This window comes from Haemorhous mexicanus, chromosome 28, assembly GCF_027477595.1.
Source record: "Haemorhous mexicanus isolate bHaeMex1 chromosome 28, bHaeMex1.pri, whole genome shotgun sequence".
Taxonomy (NCBI): Eukaryota; Metazoa; Chordata; class Aves; order Passeriformes; family Fringillidae; genus Haemorhous; species Haemorhous mexicanus.
This window is the reverse complement of record NC_082368.1, coordinates 2844362-2863510: the sequence shown is the minus strand read 5'-3', so window position 1 is coordinate 2863510 and position 19149 is coordinate 2844362. Positions and strand designations below refer to the sequence as shown.

Below are 19149 nucleotides of genomic sequence, written 5' to 3'. Positions count from 1 at the left end.
TCTGTCATTCAGTGGGACCTTGACAGGCTGGAGAGTTGCGCAGAGAGAAACCTCAAGAAATTCAACAAGGACAAGTGTAGGGTCCTGCACTGGGGGAGGAATAACCCCAAGTACCAGGCTGGGGGCTGACCTACCAGAGAGCAGCTCTGCAGGGAAGGACCTGGGGGTTTTGGTGGGTGACAAGCTGACCATGAGCTGGCAGTGTGCCCTTGGGGCCAGGAGGGCCAAAAGGATCCTTAGGTGCATCAGGAAGATTGTGGCCAGAAGGTCCAGGAGGGGATTGAGCCCCTCTGCTCAGCTCTGCTGAGGCACACTTGGGGTGCTGTGTCCAGGCCTGGTCTCTCAGAACAGGAGAGAAAAGGAGCTGCTGGAGAGGGTCCAGCAGGGGCCACAAAATAATTAATGGAGCACCTCTGATGAGGAAAGACTCTGGAAGCTGGGCCTGTTCAGTCTAGGAAGGGAAGAATGAGAGGGAATGTCAGAAATGAATATAAATATCTCAGAGTTGGTGTCAAGAGGATGGAGACATGGCCAGAAAGGACCAAGGGATGCCCACAGTCTGGCACATGCCCACTCCTCACTTTCCTTCCAGTCGTGCACCACAGTGGCTTTGATCTGCCACCCCATAAAAGCCCTTTCCACCCAACTTCCACCCCATAATACCCCCCTCTAGGTGCAGCACTTTCTTCTCTTTCGTGTAGCCAATGTGTGCCATGATGCCTTAGAATTTTAGTTTTATATTTTTCAAATCTGCACTGCATTAGTGTAGAACTCTCAACTCCATAGAGACTGTGAGTTCGTTGTCTTCACATTTTGGGCAGACAAAACAATCCCTCCAGGCCTGAAATTCAAGGACACTCTACAGCCTCTGCCCCCAAAAGTATAAACACCTTGGAGTGCGAAGAAAGGAATGATGGGAGAAGTTATGCAGATTAAGTGATTCCATATCAGGTTATGTTATGAACCCTGCTTTCTGACTGGTTAGTCCTGTGTTCTATATAAGGTATGGTTTAGTTTTCTCATTGTTCCTTGGTTCTCTGCCCTCTACCTAAGTTTGAGTTTGCCTGATTTCATTGTCTTCTGGAGGAGCTCCCTGCAGCGTGCAGCTGCTATTTTTCTCATGTAGTTATTGCTAGTGTGCCTTTTATTTTTCTTTTATTAAAACGGAAATATTTTCCTTTACTTTCCTTTATTATTTCCTTAGATTTTTAGGGAACTCCAGTCGTACCTGGTCCTTTTTTTATTTATTGCCACACTCTCAGCTGACCAGGTCCCAGGGTTGTGCTTGCCAGTGGACATGGGACACAGCAGAGCTGCCTGCAGGTTATTGTATCCAAGATGTTACAGCAGCCCATGGTCTTTTTAGAACACAGGGAAAGGGGTAATGCCAGTGTGCTCTGGAGGGTGTATTTGTGGGCTTTCTCTAGATCAAGGCCATGGAAAATTGGGACCATCCTGGAGGTTTTACTGGCTCATGGCCAAAGGAGGGTCAGGGGAACAGGGGCTGAGTCCCTTCCAGGCTGTAACACTGAAGCAGAGGTGCCAGGGAGGACTCAGAGAGGCCCCAGGCAGGGCTGCTCCCTTCTCATGGGGACACCCTGAGCCTGGTCCTCACCTGAGCTCTAGCTGTGTCTCAGCCAGCCCTGCACTTGCCCAGGTCACCTGCTGGTCTGGACTGGGCTCACAGAATGACTTCCCAGCTGGATCTCAGACTTCCTCAACACCATGGACTTGTCAGATTCCCTAGAACACCAGGGCTGAGGTCATGAGGCTCCAACAGGCCTTGTCCCTCAGTGATCCTGACTGGTGGTTTCTGAATACACAAGGACATCTCTGATGGCAGTCAGCCCCTCTGATAAAGACCAGGATCTTTGCCTGTCCCTCGCCACATCTCCCCATTGCCATCGGAGAATGGGTGGGGGAAACAAAAATAACAAGGACAAAAAAACAGGTAGAAGTGCCCAGCATGCAGGGTCCCAGAGGCTCTCTCCAAAGGTCTCTGACAGGAGATGCACTCAACAGACACCCCTTTCCTCTCCCTGTGCTCTGAACCAACCCATATCTCTCCATCTTTTTGAGAAGATCGTGATAAAAATTGCAGAGAATGTATCATGAGCCCCTCACCAACCACACTTTGGGAGTTGAGAGAACAAAAGCAGTAAATGGCATGTCCACAGGCAGGCTGAGGTTTCCTGTGTCAGCTCCACATGACATATATAGAGGTTCTGTTCCTGCCATTCTGTACCTGCCTGACCACAGCTACTGGTTTGGATCATCAGGACAGTGGTGGGAGATGCTGCCGCTCCTTCTGCTCACAAGTGCTTTTGTCCTCCTGCCCTGGGCTGGGGCTGGTGAGTACACAGAGATGGGACTTAGACAGGAACATGCAAGGGCACAGATGGACACTGAGTAGTCAGTCTCAGACAAGATTCCTGCCTCACCCTCTCTCCTGTCTCTACTCTCCTCCTGTCCTCTCTCCTCTCATCTCCCAGCTCAGCCTGTGCCTGAAACCAGTGAGGCATTAGAGGCACCAGAGCTGTGCCCTTGATGGCATTGGAGTCATCCAGAGCCAGGGGTGGTCAGAGCCCAGACAGTGCTGCTTGTCTTTCTCTCCACTGTGCCTCAGCAATGCCTTGGACAGCCCCAGGAAGGAGAGTTGTTGGGATGACTGGCACCTGGCATTGGAGGATGGCCCTTTCCTTTCATGCAGTCCCAAACTTGAGAGAAAACTGCAGCATATTACCATTTATATTTAACATTCATATTAACACTTCCCATCTCTCTTCCAGGAAGGATCATTGGTGGATGTGTAGCTAAGCCCCACTCCAGACCCTACATGGCTTATTTAAAAATTCAAAATGGCTCACAAAGTTATTCCTGTGGAGGGTTCCTGATTCGCCCAGACACAGTGCTCTCAGCAGCTCACTGTGTGGCTATGAAAGGGTAAGACTCCATTGTTCTTGCACAGGTGATTATTTCCAGTCTCACAGAGCCCCAGAGTGCCTCAGCGCTGGTCTGGGCTGAAAGAGTTCCCCGTGTCTCTCCAGGCAGAGCAGGGAACTCTGGAGCTGAGCTCCCCTCTGTGAGTGCAGGAATTGTCTGCCTGATTGGGGCTGAGTGTCCTTGGGGACAGGAATGCTCACAGTGGTCTCCAGGGTCAGGGCTCCTCCCATGGCTTAGAGCTGCTGCTGCTGCTGGAGCAGGGGTCCAGTGTCTCCCCTGCCCTGCTTCCCTTTGTGCTCAGCACAGGGCAGCTCCCACCTGTGTCAGTGTGGGGTGAGGCTGGGCTCTGGAAGGAACCCAGTATAGTGGTAGTGAGCTCTTGAATGGGGAATAATGAGTAATGACTGTATGATTGGAGAAGGTTGATCAAATGTTTTAGTAAAGCTTTATTATACTAACACACCATATTATCTATATTATAGTATACTACTAAGAAAAAACTTATTGTTCGTGTTAGACAGTCTGATACACACGTGGATCTAACTGGTTAATGAATTAAAACACTATCACTAGACTCTAATTAAGGAATTACTCTTTGGTAAATAATTTCTATAACACATTCCACATGTGCACAACAGTAGGTTCAGCAAATGAAGATAAGAATTGTTTCTAATTCTTACTCTGAGCTTTCTCAAAGCCTTCCCCAGGAAAACCCTGGGAAAGTCTGTACCTCTCTCTGTTCAGAGGATATGTGATTACCACAACCCAGGGGAGACAGGAAAACTTGCTGAGAGCTGCTCTGGGGAGGTTTCTCCCACCACCACCTCCCTCCCACTACCTGCCCTGGGGGCTGTTCCTGTCAATGAAGCTGGAATGTGTTGGTGTTTCCTGGCAGGGCAGTGAGGGTCACTGTGATTCTGGGAGCCCACAACATAAGTGCCCAAGAACAGAGCCAGCAGGAGATCCCAGTTGGACAATGGGTCATCCATCCTCAATATTGCCCTGATAACTTTAAAAATGACATTGTGCTGCTGAAGGTATGGTCCAACACATCCTTCCTGCCTGAGGGATCTCCCCCTGCTCAGCTCCCCAAACTCTGAACTTGCTCCTAATCCTTTGCTGGCTCTAACCCCATGTTCTCTCTGCCTGACAGCTGAAGCAAAGAGCCATGATCAATAAGAATGTGCAATGTATCTCCATTGCCAAGGAAAATGAACGTGTGGAAGAAGGAGCTGAATGTAGTGTGTCTGGATGGGGCCGGATATCTACGAGATGGGACATGACGTCTGATGTCTTGAGGGAGGTGGAACTGAAGGTGCAAAATGAGCAAATCTGTGAGCAGGTTTTCCATAACTACCAGCGTCAGTCTATGATCTGTGTTGGTGATGAATACAGTAAAAAAGCAACTTACAAGGTAAGTGTTGCTTAGGGCTGCAAGCCTGGGAGGAGGTTGGGACTGGACAGTCAGCTTGGTTCTCAGTTGAAAATAAAAGGACACCAGGACGAACCAGGACCTTCAGAATGATGAGCTGAGGGTCCTCACAGAAGCTCTGAAGCTGATGTGCTCCCTGAATTGGGGTGCATTTTCCAACTATCAGTAACATTTGCGTTTTTACTTACTTGGGGATGTTCTACCCAGCCTAAGCAGTGCTTTGGTGTGTAAATTCCTTGTGATATCCTTGCTCGGATGGTGTAGATATTTCCCCATGTCTAAAGTAGGTCAATGTTCTTTTAGAGTTGTTGAATGTCAGAGAGTCTCCAGGCCTGAATTGTCTCATGGGTGAGCTCAGAGGAGTAGTGAGGCAGCTACAAACGCTGAGAGCTGGGTCTGGAGGGAGGGAGGTGCTTGGAAGAGGAGGTTCTTCACATGGAGGGAGGGAAGAGGAACCTTGCTGCTTAAGGCAGGGAGAGCTGAGCTGTGGTATGTCTGACCCCTCTCACTCCTTTCATGGCACAGGGTGATTCTGGTGGCCCATTAGTCTGCAATAAGAAGGCTCATGGCATTGTTTCTTATGGACCACAAGGCAACGTCTTCCCTAAGGTGTTCACCAGGATCTCGTATTTTGAGCCCTGGATCCGTAAGCAGCTGAGGAGGTTTGCACTCCAAGATACTCCTGGCTCTCCATTCTCTGAATGAAATGCTCAGTGCCCCTTCTCCACAATGCATCAAACACCTGCTGGTGCTCAGAAGCTCCCAGGGGCAGCTGAAGTGGAGTCAGAGAAGCCCCTGTGGTGCAGGCACAGGCTTTGGCACTAAGGAGAGTCTCCGTGGCAAGGTGCAAATGCAGGTCCCAAGTACACCCAGCTTGCCATTGCTCCTTTCCTCCCACTGCTGCTCCAGCTCTGCTTCTGGCCATCAATAAAAGCATGTTCAAAGTCACTTGGGTCTGCAGCCTTCTTGGGAGTTGAATGCAAACCCTGAGTGTCAGAATGAGGAGATGACACTCTGGGAGAACCTGGGCATAAGTGGGACATGCAGGACAGGTCTCAATCCCCAAATGCTCCCCTGGTCTCCATCAGCCCCGTGCAGTCCTGCCAGCAGGCGCAGCCTGTACAGAACATTTATCCAGCCTTTCAGAAACAGAGGCATCTCCACATGCAAGGGGAGATACGTGGGCTTCTAGTACCAACCTGAAACCCTCTTAAGATGCTTAGACAGACTGAAGATCAGCCAGCCAGTTCACAGCCTGTCTCCCCCTCAATCTCCTGAAACCCCAGGTGAAGCATTTCCTTTACACCTGTAAAATGTCTGTGGGTGGAACTGGAAACTTTCTCCCCCTGAATCAGCTGATCAGACCTGAATGGGCCAGGAGGTGCCCTTGTGGTGTGGAGATGGGATAGAAAATGTCAAATATGGCTGAGGCAAATATTGCAGAGACAAGCCTGATCACCTGTGTGAGGAACAGTCGCACTATTGTAGCAATGGGCCCCTGAACGAGGAATAATTAGCATTGACTCCATGATTGCAGAAATCTGATTAATTGCTTTATTGTTACTACATTATACTAGAAACTCATTGCCTTTGCCTGACCGTTATGACACATATGTGAATCCAACTGGACAATCAATCTAAACAACCATTTCTAGTGGTCAATTTAGAAACCATCGTTTGTTAAGCAATCTCCATAACACATTCCACATGTGCATAGCAACAGGTGGAGCAGGTGAAGAATTTTTTCTCATTTTCCTTGCATTCTCCCACAGCCCTTCACAGTCTCCCAGGAAAATCCTGGGAGAGAGCCATGTCTCCCTCTGCCCAGGGAACAGGTGCCTACCACATTGCATTTCTTTTAGGCTTTTTCTTTCTGATCATTTATCTAAGAAGACCCAGAATGTTCCCTCAGCAAGTTTTCTGATGATGGAGAACTGGAGGGAGTGGGTGATATACCAGAAGGCAGTTCTGTCATTCAGTGGGACCTTGACAGGATTGGCAAAGGGAAACCTAAAGGAGTCCAACAAGGACAAGTGTAGGGTCCTGCACTGGGGGAGGAATAACCCCAAGTACCAGGCTGGGGGCTGACCTACCAGAGAGCAGCTCTGCAGGGAAGGACCTGGGGGTTTTGGTGGGTGACAAGCTGACCATGAGCTGGCAGTGTGCCCTTGGGGCCAGGAGGGCCAAAAGGATCCTGAGGTGCATCAGGAAGATTGTGGCCAGAAGGTCCAGGAGGGGATTGAGCCCCTCTGCTCAGCTCTGCTGAGGCACACTTGGGGTGCTGTGTCCAGGCCTGGTCTCTCAGAACAGGAGAGAAAAGGAGCTGCTGGAGAGGGTCCAGCAGGGGCCACAAAATAATTAATGGAGCACCTCTGATGAGGAAAGACTCTGGAAGCTGGGCCTGTTCAGTCTAGGAAGGGAAGAATGAGAGGGAATGTCAGAAATGAATATAAGTATCTCAGAGTTGGTGTCAAGAGGATGGGGACATGGCCAGAAAGGACCAAGGGATGCCCACAGTCTGGCACATGCCCACTCCTCACTTTCCTTCCAGTCCTGCACCACAGTGGCTTTGATCTGCCACCCCATAAAAGCCCTTTCCACCCAACTTCCACCCCATAATACCCCCCTCTAGGTGCAGCACTTTCTTCTCTTTCGTGTAGCCAATGTGTGCCATGATGCCTTAGAATTTTAGTTTTATATTTTTCAAATCTGCACTGCATTAGTGTAGAACTCTCAACTCCATAGAGACTGTGAGTTCGTTGTCTTCACATTTTGGGCAGACAAAACAATCCCTCCAGGCCTGAAATTCAAGGACACTCTACAGCCTCTGCCCCCAAAAGTATAAACACCTTGGAGTGCGAAGAAAGGAATGATGGGAGAAGTTATGCAGATTAAGTGATTCCATATCAGGTTATGTTATGAACCCTGCTTTCTGACTGGTTAGTCCTGTGTTCTATATAAGGTATGGTTTAGTTTTCTCATTGTTCCTTGGTTCTCTGCCCTCTACCTAAGTTTGAGTTTGCCTGATTTCGTTGTCTTCTGGAGGAGCTCCCTGCAGCGTGCAGCTGCTATTTTTCTCATGTAGTTATTGCTAGTGTGCCTTTTATTTTTCTTTTATTAAAACGGAAATATTTTCCTTTACTTTCCTTTATTATTTCCTTAGATTTTTAGGGAACTCCAGTCGTACCTGGTCCTTTTTTTATTTATTGCCACACTCTCAGCTGACCAGGTCCCAGGGTTGTGCTTGCCAGTGGACATGGGACACAGCAGAGCTGCCTGCAGGTTATTGTATCCAAGATGTTACAGCAGCCCATGGTCTTTTTAGAACACAGGGAAAGGGGTAATGCCAGTGTGCTCTGGAGGGTGTATTTGTGGGCTTTCTCTAGATCAAGGCCATGGAAAATTGGGACCATCCTGGAGGTTTTACTGGCTCATGGCCAAAGGAGGGTCAGGGGAACAGGGGCTGAGTCCCTTCCAGGCTGTAACACTGAAGCAGAGGTGCCAGGGAGGACTCAGAGAGGCCCCAGGCAGGGCTGCTCCCTTCTCATGGGGACACCCTGAGCCTGGTCCTCACCTGAGCTCTAGCTGTGTCTCAGCCAGCCCTGCACTTGCCCAGGGCACCTGCTGGTCTGGACTAGGCTCTGAGGATGACTTCCAGGCTGGTCCTCAGACTTCCTCATCACCATGGACTTGTCAGATTCCCTAGAACACCAGGGCTGAGGTCATGAGGCTCCCACTGGTCTTGTCCCTCAGTGACCTGACTCGTAGTTTCTGATTTCGCAAGAACATCTCTGATGGCAGTCAGCCCCTCTGATAAAGACCAGGATCTTTGCCTGTCCCTCGCCACATCTCCCCATTGCCATCGGAGAATGGGTGGGGGAAACAAAAATAACAAGGACAAAAAAACAGGTAGAAGTGCCCAGCATGCAGGGTCCCAGAGGCTCTCTCCAAAGGTCTCTGATGGGAGATGCACTCAACAGACACCCCTTTCCTCTCCCTGTGCTCTGAACCAACCCATATCTCTCCATCTTTTTGAGAAGATCGTGACAAAAATTGCAGAAAATGTATCATGAGCCCCTCACCAACCACACTTTGGGAGTTGAGAGAACAAAAGCAGTAAATGGCATGTCCACAGGCAGGCTGAGGTTTCCTGTGTCAGCTCCACATGACATATATAGAGGTTCTGTACCTGCCATTCTGTACCTGCCTGACCACAGCTACTTGTTTGGATCATCAGGACAGTGGTGGGAGATGCTGCTGCTCCTTCTGCTCACAAATGCTTTTGTCCTCCTGCCCTGGGCTGGGGCTGGTGAGTACACAGAGATGGGACTTAGACAGGAACATGCAAGGGCACAGATGGACACTGAGTAGTCAGTCTCAGACAAGATTCCTGCCTCACCCTCACTCCTGTCTCTACTCTCCTCCTGTCCTCTCTCCTCTCATCTCCCAGCTCAGCCTGTGCCTGAAACCAGTGAGGCATTAGAGGCACCAGAGCTGTGCCCTTGATGGCATTGGAGTCATCCAGAGCCAGGGGTGGTCAGAGCTCAGACAGTGCTGCTTGTCTTTCTCTCCACTGTCCCCAGCAATGCCTTGGACAGCCCCAGGAAGGAGAGTTGTTGGGATGACTGGCACCTGGCATTGGAGGATGGCCCTTTCCTTTCATGCAGTCCCAAACTTGACAGAAAACTGCAGCATATTACATTTACATTTAACATTCATATTAACATTTCCCATCTCTCTTCCAGGAAGGATCGTTGGTGGACGAGAAGTTATGCCCCACTCCAGACCCTACATGGCTTATTTAGACATTAAAAGTGGCCCATATAGTTATTCCTGTGGAGGGTTCCTGATTCGCCCAGACACAGTGCTCTCAGCAGCTCACTGTGTGGCTATGAAATGGTAAGACTCCATTATTCTTGCACAGGTGATTATTTCCAGTCTCACAGAGCCCCAGAGTGCCTCAGCGCTGGTCTGGGCTGAAAGAGTTCCCCGTGTCTCTCCAGGCAGAGCAGGGAACTCTGGAGCTGAGCTCCCCTCTGTGAGTGCAGGAATTGTCTGCCTGATTGGGGCTGAGTGTCCTTGGGGACAGGAATGCTCACAGCGGTCTCCAGGGTCAGGGCTCCTCCCATGGCTTAGAGCTGCTGCTGCTGCTGGAGCAGGGGTCCAGTGCCTCCCCTGCCCTGCTTCCCTTTGTGCTCAGCACGGGGCAGCTCCCACCTGTGTCAGTGTGGGGTGAGGCTGGGCTCTGGAAGGAACCCAGTATAGTGGTAGTGAGCTCTTGAATGGGGAATAATGAGTAATGACTGTATGATTGGAGAAGGTTGATCAAATGTTTTAGTAAATCTTTATTATACTAACACACCATATTATCTATATTATAGTATACTACTAAGAAAAAACTTATTGTTCGTGTTAGACAGTCTGATACACACGTGGATCTAACTGGTTAATGAATTAAAACACTATCATAGGGTTCCAATTAAGGAATTACTCTTTGGTAAATAATTTCTATAACACATTCCACATGTGCACAACAATAGGTTCAGCAATTGAAGATAAGAATTGTTTCTAATTCTTACTCTGAGCTTTTTCACAGCCTTCCCCAGGAAAAAGCTGGGAAAGTCTGTACCTCTCTCTGTTCAGAGGATATGTGATTACCACAACCCAGGGGAGACAGGGAAACTTGCTGAGAGCTGCTCTGGGGAGATTTCTCCCACTACCTCCCTCTAAGCACCTGCATGGGGGCTGTGTTCATATCAGTGCAGCTGGAATGTGTTGGTGTTTCCTGGCAGGGCAGTGAGGGTCACTGTGATTCTGGGAGCCCACAACATAAGTGCCCAAGAACAGAGCCAGCAGAAGATCCCAGTTGGACAATGGGTCATCCATCCTGAATATTCTAGTGCTGGTACCAAGAATGACATTGTGCTGCTGAAGGTATGGTCCAACACATCCTTCCTGCCTGAGGGATCTCCCCCTGCTCAGCTCCCCAAACTCTGAACTTGCTTCTAATCCTTTGCTGATTCTAACCCCATGTTCTCTCTGCCTGACAGCTGAAGCAAAGAGCCATGATCAATAAGAATGTGCAATGTATCTCCATTGCCAAGGAAAATGAACGTGTGGAAGAAGGAGCTGAATGTAGTGTGTCTGGATGGGGCCGGATATCTACGAGATGCGACATGACGTCTGATGTCTTGAGGGAGGTGGAAATGAAAGTTCAAAATGAGGAAATCTGTGAGCAGGTTTTCCATAACTACCACTGTCAGTCTATGATCTGTGTTGGTGTTGAAAACAGGAACAAAGGAACTTATAAGGTAAGTGTTGCTTAGGGCTGCAAGACTGGAAGGAGGTTGGGACTGGACAGTCAGCTTGGTTCTCAGGTGAAAATAAAAGGACACCAGGACGAACCAGAAACTTCAGAATGATGGGTTGAGGGTCCTCACAGAAGCTCTGAAGCTGATGTGCTCCCTGAATTGGGGTGCATTTTCCCAACTATCAGTAACATTTGCTTTTTTACTTACTTGGGGATGTTCTACCCAGCCTAAGCAGTGCTTTGGTGTGTAAATTCCTTGTGATATCCTTGCTCGGATGGTGTAGATATTTCCCCATGTCTACAGTAGGTCAATGTTCTTTTAGAGTTGTTGAATGTCAGAGAGCCTCCAGGCCTGAATTGTCTCATGGGTGGGCTCAGAGGAGTAGTGAGGCAGCTACAAATGCTGAGAGCTGGGTCTGGAGGGAGGGAGGTGCTTGGAAGAGGAGGTTCTTCACATGGAGGGAGGGAAGAGGAACCTTGCTGCTTAAGGCAGGGAGAGCTGAGCTGTGGCATGTCTGACCCCTCTCACTCCTTTCATGGCACAGGGTGATTCTGGTGGCCCATTAGTCTGCAATAAGAAGGCTCATGGCATTGTTTCTTATGGACCACAAGGCAACGTCTTCCCTGAGGTATTCACCAGGATCTCGCACTTTGAGCCCTGGATCCATAAGCAGCTGAGGAGGTTTGCACTCCAAGATACTCCAGGCTCTAAATCCTCTGACTAAAATGCTCAGAGCCCCTTCTCCACAATGCATCAAACACCTGCTGGTGCTCAGAAGCTCCCAGGGGCAGCTGAAGTGGAGTCAGAGAAGCCCCTGTGGTGCAGGCACAGGCTTTGGCACTAAGGAGAGTCTCCGTGGCAAGGTGCAAATGCAGGTCCCAAGTACACCCAGCTTGCCATTGCTCCTTTCCTCCCACTGCTGCTCCAGCTCTGCTTCTGGCCATCAATAAAAGCATGTTCAAAGTCACTTGGGTCTGCAGCCTTCTTGGGAGTTGAATGCAAACCCTGAGTGTCAGAATGAGGAGATGACACTCTGGGAGAACTGGGCATAAGTGGGACATGCAGGACAGGTCTCAGTCCCCAAATGCTCCCCTGGTCTCCATCAGTCCCGTGCAGTCCTGCCAGCAGGCACAGCCTGTACAGAACATTTATCCAGTCTTTCAGAAACAGAGGCATCTCCACATGCAAGGGGAGACTAGGTGGGTTTCTAATACCAACCTGAAACTCTTTTAGGATGCTTAGACACACTGAAGACCAGACAGCCAGTTCACATCCTGTCTCCCCTTCAATCTCCTGAAACCCCAGGTGAAGCATTTCCTTTACACCTGTAAAATGTCTGTGGGTGGAACTGGAAACTTTCTCCCCCTGAATCAGCTGATCAGACCTGAATGGGCCAGGAGGTGCCCTTGTGGTGTGGAGATGGGATAGAAAATGTCAAATATGGCTGAGGCAAATATTGCAGAGACAAGCCTGATCACCTGTGTGAGGAACAGTCGCACTATTGTAGCAATGGGCCCCTGAACGAGGAATAATTAGCATTGACTCCATGATTGCAGAAATCTGATTAATTGCTTTATTGTTACTACATTATACTAGAAACTCATTGCCTTTGCCTGACCGTTATGACACATATGTGAATCCAACTGGACAATCAATCTAAACAACCATTTCTAGTGGTCAATTTAGAAACCATCGTTTGTTAAGCAATCTCCATAACACATTCCACATGTGCATAGCAACAGGTGGAGCAGGTGAAGAATTTTTTCTCATTTTCCTTGCATTCTCCCACAGCCCTTCACAGTCTCCCAGGAAAATCCTGGGAGAGAGCCATGTCTCCCTCTGCCCAGGGAAGAGGTGCCTACCACATTGCATTTCTTTTAGGCTTTTTCTTTCTGATCATTTATCTAAGAAGACCCAGAATGTTCCCTCAGCAAGTTTTCTGATGATGGAGAACTGGAGGGAGTGGGTGATATACCAGAAGGCAGTTCTGTCATTCAGTGGGACCTTGACAGGATTGGCAAAGGGAAACCTAAAGGAGTCCAACAAGGACAAGTGCAGGGTCCTGCACTGGGGGAGGAATAACCCCAAGTAACAGGCTGGGGGCTGACCTACCAGAGAGCAGCTCTGCAGGGAAGGACCTGGGGGTTTTGGTGGGTGACAAGCTGACCATGAGCTGGCAGTGTGCCCTTGGGGCCAGGAGGGCCAAAAGGATCCTTAGGTGCATCAGGAAGATTGTGGCCAGAAGGTCCAGGAGGGGATTGAGCCCCTCTGCTCAGCTCTGCTGAGGCACACTTGGGGTGCTGTGTCCAGGCCTGGTCTCTCAGAACAGGAGAGAAAAGGAGCTGCTGGAGAGGGTCCAGCAGGGGCCACAAAATAATTAATGGAGCACCTCTGATGAGGAAAGACTCTGGAAGCTGGGCCTGTTCAGTCTAGGAAGGGAAGAATGAGAGGGAATGTCAGAAATGAATATAAGTATCTCAGAGTTGGTGTCAAGAGGATGGGGACATGGCCAGAAAGGACCAAGGGATGCCCACAGTCTGGCACATGCCCACTCCTCACTTTCCTTCCAGTCGTGCACCACAGTGGCTTTGATCTGCCACCCCATAAAAGCCCTTTCCACCCAACTTCCACCCCATAATACCCCCCTCTAGGTGCAGCACTTTCTTCTCTTTCGTGTAGCCAATGTGTGCCATGATGCCTTAGAATTTTAGTTTTATATTTTTCAAATCTGCACTGCATTAGTGTAGAACTCTCAACTCCATAGAGACTGTGAGTTCGTTGTCTTCACATTTTGGGCAGACAAAACAATCCCTCCAGGCCTGAAATTCAAGGACACTCTACAGCCTCTGCCCCCAAAAGTATAAACACCTTAGAGTGCGAAGAAAGGAATGATGGGAGAAGTTATGCAGATTAAGTGATTCCATATCAGGTTATGTTATGAACCCTGCTTTCTGACTGGTTAGTCCTGTGTTCTATATAAGGTATGGTTTAGTTTTCTCATTGTTCCTTGGTTCTCTGCCCTCTACCTAAGTTTGAGTTTGCCTGATTTCATTGTCTTCTGGAGGAGCTCCCTGCAGCGTGCAGCTGCTATTTTTCTCATGTAGTTATTGCTAGTGTGCCTTTTATTTTTCTTTTATTAAAACGGAAATATTTTCCTTTACTTTCCTTTATTATTTCCTTAGATTTTTAGGGAACTCCAGTCGTACCTGGTCCTTTTTTTATTTATTGCCACACTCTCAGCTGACCAGGTCCCAGGGTTGTGCTTGCCAGTGGACATGGGACACAGCAGAGCTGCCTGCAGGTTATTGTATCCAAGATGTTACAGCAGCCCATGGTCTTTTTAGAACACAGGGAAAGGGGTAATGCCAGTGTGCTCTGGAGGGTGTATTTGTGGGCTTTCTCTAGATCAAGGCCATGGAAAATTGGGACCATCCTGGAGGTTTTACTGGCTCATGGCCAAAGGAGGGTCAGGGGAACAGGGGCTGAGTCCCTTCCAGGCTGTAACACTGAAGCAGAGGTGCCAGGGAGGACTCAGAGAGGCCCCAGGCAGGGCTGCTCCCTTCTCATGGGGACACCCTGAGCCTGGTCCTCACCTGAGCTCTAGCTGTGTCTCAGCCAGCCCTGCACTTGCCCAGGGCACCTGCTGGTCTGGACTAGGCTCTGAGGATGACTTCCAGGCTGGTCCTCAGACTTCCTCATCACCATGGACTTGTCAGATTCCCTAGAACACCAGGGCTGAGGTCATGAGGCTCCCACTGGCCTTGTCCCTCAGTGACCTGACTCGTAGTTTCTGATTTCGCAAGAACATCTCTGATGGCAGTCAGCCCCTCTGATAAAGACCAGGATCTTTGCCTGTCCCTCGCCACATCTCCCCATTGCCATCGGAGAATGGGTGGGGGAAACAAAAATAACAAGGACAAAAAAACAGGTAGAAGTGCCCAGCATGCAGGGTCCCAGAGGCTCTCTCCAAAGGTCTCTGATGGGAGATGCACTCAACAGACACCCCTTTCCTCTCCCTGTGCTCTGAACCAACCCATATCTCTCCATCTTTTTGAGAAGATCGTGACAAAAATTGCAGAAAATGTATCATGAGCCCCTCACCAACCACACTTTGGGAGTTGAGAGAACAAAAGCAGTAAATGGCATGTCCACAGGCAGGCTGAGGTTTCCTGTGTCAGCTCCACATGACATATATAGAGGTTCTGTACCTGCCATTCTGTACCTGCCTGACCACAGCTACTTGTTTGGATCATCAGGACAGTGGTGGGAGATGCTGCTGCTCCTTCTGCTCACAAATACTTTTGTCCTCCTGCCCTGGGCTGGGGCTGGTGAGTACACAGAGATGGGACTTAGACAGGAACATGCAAGGGCACAGATGGACACTGAGTAGTCAGTCTCAGACAAGATTCCTGCCTCACCCTCACTCCTGTCTCTACTCTCCTCCTGTCCTCTCTCCTCTCATCTCCCAGCTCAGCCTGTGCCTGAAACCAGTGAGGCATTAGAGGCACCAGAGCTGTGCCCTTGATGGCATTGGAGTCATCCAGAGCCAGGGGTGGTCAGAGCTCAGACAGTGCTGCTTGTCTTTCTCTCCACTGTCCCCAGCAATGCCTTGGACAGCCCCAGGAAGGAGAGTTGTTGGGATGACTGGCACCTGGCATTGGAGGATGGCCCTTTCCTTTCATGCAGTCCCAAACTTGACAGAAAACTGCAGCATATTACATTTACATTTAACATTCATATTAACATTTCCCATCTCTCTTCCAGGAAGGATCGTTGGTGGACGAGAAGTTATGCCCCACTCCAGACCCTACATGGCTTATTTAGACATTAAAAGTGGCCCATATAGTTATTCCTGTGGAGGGTTCCTGATTCGCCCAGACACAGTGCTCTCAGCAGCTCACTGTGTGGCTATGAAATGGTAAGACTCCATTATTCTTGCACAGGTGATTATTTCCAGTCTCACAGAGCCCCAGAGTGCCTCAGCGCTGGTCTGGGCTGAAAGAGTTCCCCGTGTCTCTCCAGGCAGAGCAGGGAACTCTGGAGCTGAGCTCCCCTCTGTGAGTGCAGGAATTGTCTGCCTGATTGGGGCTGAGTGTCCTTGGGGACAGGAATGCTCACAGGGGTCTCCAGGGTCAGGGTTCCACCCATGGCTTAGAGCTGCTGCTGCTGCTGGAGCAGGGGTCCAGTGCCTCCCCTGCCCTGCTTCCCTTTGTGCTCAGCACGGGGCAGCTCCCACCTGTGTCAGTGTGGGGTGAGGCTGGGCTCTGGAAGGAACCCAGTATAGTGGTAGTGAGCTCTTGAATGGGGAATAATGAGTAATGACTGTATGATTGGAGAAGGTTGATCAAATGTTTTAGTAAAGCTTTATTATACTAACACACCATATTATCTATATTATAGTATACTACTAAGAAAAAACTTATTGTTCGTGTTAGACAGTCTGATACACACGTGGATCTAATTGGTTAATGAATCAAACCACTATCATAGGGTTCCAATTAAGGAATTACTCTTTGGTAAATAATTTCTATAACACATTCCACATGTGCACAACATTAGGTTCAGCAATTGAAGATAAGAATTGTTTCTAATTCTTACTCTGAGCTTTTTCACAGCCTTCCCCAGGAAAAAGCTGGGAAAGTCTGTACCTCTCTCTGTTCAGAGGATATGTGATTACCACAACCCAGGGGAGACAGGGAAACTTGCTGAGAGCTGCTCTGGGGAGATTTCTCCCACTACCTCCCTCTAAGCACCTGCATGGGGGCTGTGTCCATATCAGTGCAGCTGGAATGTGTTGGTGTTTCCTGGCAGGGCAGTGAGGGTCACTGTGATTCTGGGAGCCCACAACATAAGTGCCCAAGAACAGAGCCAGCAGAAGATCCCAGTTGGACAATGGGTCATCCATCCTGAATATTCTAGTGCTGGTACCAAGAATGACATTGTGCTGCTGAAGGTATGGTCCAACACATCCTTCCTGCCTGAGGGATCTCCCCCTGCTCAGCTCCCCAAACTCTGAACTTGCTTCTAATCCTTTGCTGGCTCTAACCCCATGTTCTCTCTGCCTGACAGCTGAAGCAAAGAGCCATGATCAATAAGAATGTGCAATGTATCTCCATTGCCAAGGAAAATGAACGTGTGGAAGAAGGAGCTGAATGTAGTGTGTCTGGATGGGGCTGGATATCGACGAGATGGGACATGACGTCTGATGTCTTGAGGGAGGTGGAAATGAAAGTTCAAAATGAGGAGATCTGTGAGCAGGTTTTCCATAACTACCACTGTCAGTCTATGATCTGTGTTGGTGTTGAAAACAGGAACAAAGGAACTTATAAGGTAAGTGTTGCTTAGGGCTGCAAGACTGGAAGGAGGTTGGGACTGGACAGTCAGCTTGGTTCTCAGGTGAAAATAAAAGGACACCAGGATGAACCAGGACCTTCAGAATGTTGAGCTGAGGGTCCTCACAGAAGCTCTGAAGCTGATGTGCTCCCTGAATTGGGGTGCATTTTCCCAACTATCAGTAACATTTGCTTTTTTACTTACTTGGGGATGTTCTACCCAGCCTAAGCAGTGCTTTGGTGTGTAAATTCCTTGTGATATCCTTGCTCGGATGGTGTAGATATTTCCCCATGTCTACAGTAGGTCAATGTTCTTTTAGAGGTGTTGAATGTCAGAGAGCCTCCAGGCCTGAATTGTCTCATGGGTGGGCTCAGAGGAGTAGTGAGGCAGCTACAAATGCTGAGAGCTGGGTCTGGAGGGAGGGAGGTGCTTGGAAGAGGAGGTTCTTCACATGGAGGGAGGGAAGAGGAACCTTGCTGCTTAAGGCAGGGAGAGCTGAGCTGTGGCATGTCTGACCCCTCTCACTCCTTTCATGGCACAGGGTGATTCTGGTGGCCCATTAGTCTGCAATAAGAAGGCTCATGGCATTGTTTCTTATGGACCACAAGGCAACGTCTTCCCTGAGGTATTCACCAGGATCTCGCACTTTGAGCCCTGGATCCGTAAGCAGCTGAGGAGGTTTGCACTCCACGATACTCCTGGCTCTCCATTCTCTGAATGAAATGCTCAGTGCCCCTTCTCCACAATGCATCAAACACCTGCTGGTGCTCAGAAGCTCCCAGGGGCAGCTGAAGTGGAGTCAGAGAAGCCCCTGTGGTGCAGGCACAGGCTTTGGCACTAAGGAGAGTCTCCGTGGCAAGGTGCAAATGCAGGTCCCAAGTACACCCAGCTTGCCATTGCTCCTTTCCTCCCACTGCTGCTCCAGCTCTGCTTCTGGCCATCAATAAAAGCATGTTCAAAGTCACTTGGGTCTGCAGCCTTCTTGGGAGTTGAATGCAAACCCTGAGTGTCAGAATGAGGAGATGACACTCTGGGAGAACCTGGGCATAAGTGGGACATGCAGGACAGGTCTCAATCCCCAAATGCTCCCCTGGTCTCCATCAGCCCCGTGCAGTCCTGCCAGCAGGCACAGCCTGTACAGAACATTTATCCAGTCTTTCAGAAACAGAGGCATCTCCACATGCAAGGGGAGACTAGGTGGGTTTCTAATACCAACCTGAAACTCTTTTAGGATGCTTAGACACACTGAAGACCAGACAGCCAGTTCACATCCTGTCTCCCCTTCAATCTCCTGAAACCCCAGGTGAAGCATTTCCTTTACACCTGTAAAATGTCTGTGGGTGGAACTGGAAACTTTCTCCCCCTGAATCAGCTGATCAGACCTGAGTGGGCCAGGAGGTGCCCTTGTGGTGTGGAGATGGGATAGAAAATGTCAAATATGGCTGAGGCAAATATTGCAGAGACAAGCCTGATCACCTGTGTGAGGAACAGTCGCACTATTGTAGCAATGGGCCCCTGAACGAGGAATAATTAGCATTGACTCCATGATTGCAGAAATCTGATTAATTGCTTTATTGTTACTACATTATACTAGAAACTCATTGCCTTTGCCTGACCGTTATGACACATATGTGAATCCAACTGGACAATCAATCTAAACAACCATTTCTAGTGGTCAATTTAGAAACCATCGTTTGTTAAGCAATCTCCATAACACATTCCACATGTGCATAGCAACAGGTGGAGCAGGTGAAGAATTTTTTCTCATTTTCCTTGCATTCTCCCACAGCCCTTCACAGTCTCCCAGGAAAATCCTGGGAGAGAGCCATGTCTCCCTCTGCCCAGGGAACAGGTGCCTACCACATTGCATTTCTTTTAGGCTTTTTTTTTCTGATCATTTATCTAAGAAGACACAGAATGTTCCCTCAGCAAGTTTTCTGATGATGGAGAACTGGAGGGAGTGGGTGATATACCAGAAGGCAGTTCTGTCATTCAGTGGGACCTTGACAGGATTGGCAAAGGGAAACCTAAAGGAGTCCAACAAGGACAAGTGTAGGGTCCTACACTGGGGGAGGAATAACCCCAAGTAACAGGCTGGGGGCTGACCTACCAGAGAGCAGCTCTGCAGGG

General features: G+C 49.2%; 3 protein-coding genes across 3 annotated transcripts; all 3 read left to right on the top strand.

Moving 5' to 3' along the window:
* Window positions 1-2257: 2257 nt before the first annotated feature.
* Window positions 2258-5323, top strand: LOC132338989 (cathepsin G-like). The gene is made up of 5 exons (XM_059869042.1): window positions 2258-2351; window positions 2790-2943; window positions 3839-3980; window positions 4097-4357; window positions 4901-5323. Exons 1-5 carry the CDS (start codon window positions 2294-2296, stop codon window positions 5078-5080), a joined length of 795 nt encoding a protein of 264 aa, XP_059725025.1. The 5' UTR covers window positions 2258-2293; the 3' UTR covers window positions 5081-5323.
* Window positions 5324-8554: 3231 nt separating this feature from the next.
* On the top strand, window positions 8555-11653 carry LOC132338988 (cathepsin G-like). The gene is made up of 5 exons (XM_059869041.1): window positions 8555-8684; window positions 9121-9274; window positions 10168-10309; window positions 10426-10686; window positions 11231-11653. Exons 1-5 carry the CDS (start codon window positions 8627-8629, stop codon window positions 11408-11410), a joined length of 795 nt encoding a protein of 264 aa, XP_059725024.1. The 5' UTR covers window positions 8555-8626; the 3' UTR covers window positions 11411-11653.
* A 3269-nt stretch (window positions 11654-14922) lies between these two features.
* On the top strand, window positions 14923-17983 carry LOC132338987 (cathepsin G-like). The gene is made up of 5 exons (XM_059869040.1): window positions 14923-15014; window positions 15451-15604; window positions 16498-16639; window positions 16756-17016; window positions 17561-17983. Exons 1-5 carry the CDS (start codon window positions 14957-14959, stop codon window positions 17738-17740), a joined length of 795 nt encoding a protein of 264 aa, XP_059725023.1. The 5' UTR covers window positions 14923-14956; the 3' UTR covers window positions 17741-17983.
* The last annotated feature ends 1166 nt before the right edge of the window (window positions 17984-19149 follow it).

Coding starts and splice junctions, on each gene's coding strand:
- LOC132338989 (XM_059869042.1), top strand. CDS start 2,294: ATGCTGCCGCTCCTTCTGCTCACAAGTGCTTTTGTCCTCCTGCCCTGG. Junction 2,352..2,789: donor CCTGCCCTGGGCTGGGGCTG/GTGAGTACACAG, acceptor TCTCTCTTCCAG/GAAGGATCATTGGTGGATGT. Junction 3,981..4,096: donor ATGACATTGTGCTGCTGAAG/GTATGGTCCAAC, acceptor TCTGCCTGACAG/CTGAAGCAAAGAGCCATGAT.
- LOC132338988 (XM_059869041.1), top strand. CDS start 8,627: ATGCTGCTGCTCCTTCTGCTCACAAATGCTTTTGTCCTCCTGCCCTGG. Junction 10,310..10,425: donor ATGACATTGTGCTGCTGAAG/GTATGGTCCAAC, acceptor TCTGCCTGACAG/CTGAAGCAAAGAGCCATGAT. Junction 10,687..11,230: donor GGAACAAAGGAACTTATAAG/GTAAGTGTTGCT, acceptor TTCATGGCACAG/GGTGATTCTGGTGGCCCATT.
- LOC132338987 (XM_059869040.1), top strand. CDS start 14,957: ATGCTGCTGCTCCTTCTGCTCACAAATACTTTTGTCCTCCTGCCCTGG. Junction 16,640..16,755: donor ATGACATTGTGCTGCTGAAG/GTATGGTCCAAC, acceptor TCTGCCTGACAG/CTGAAGCAAAGAGCCATGAT. Junction 17,017..17,560: donor GGAACAAAGGAACTTATAAG/GTAAGTGTTGCT, acceptor TTCATGGCACAG/GGTGATTCTGGTGGCCCATT.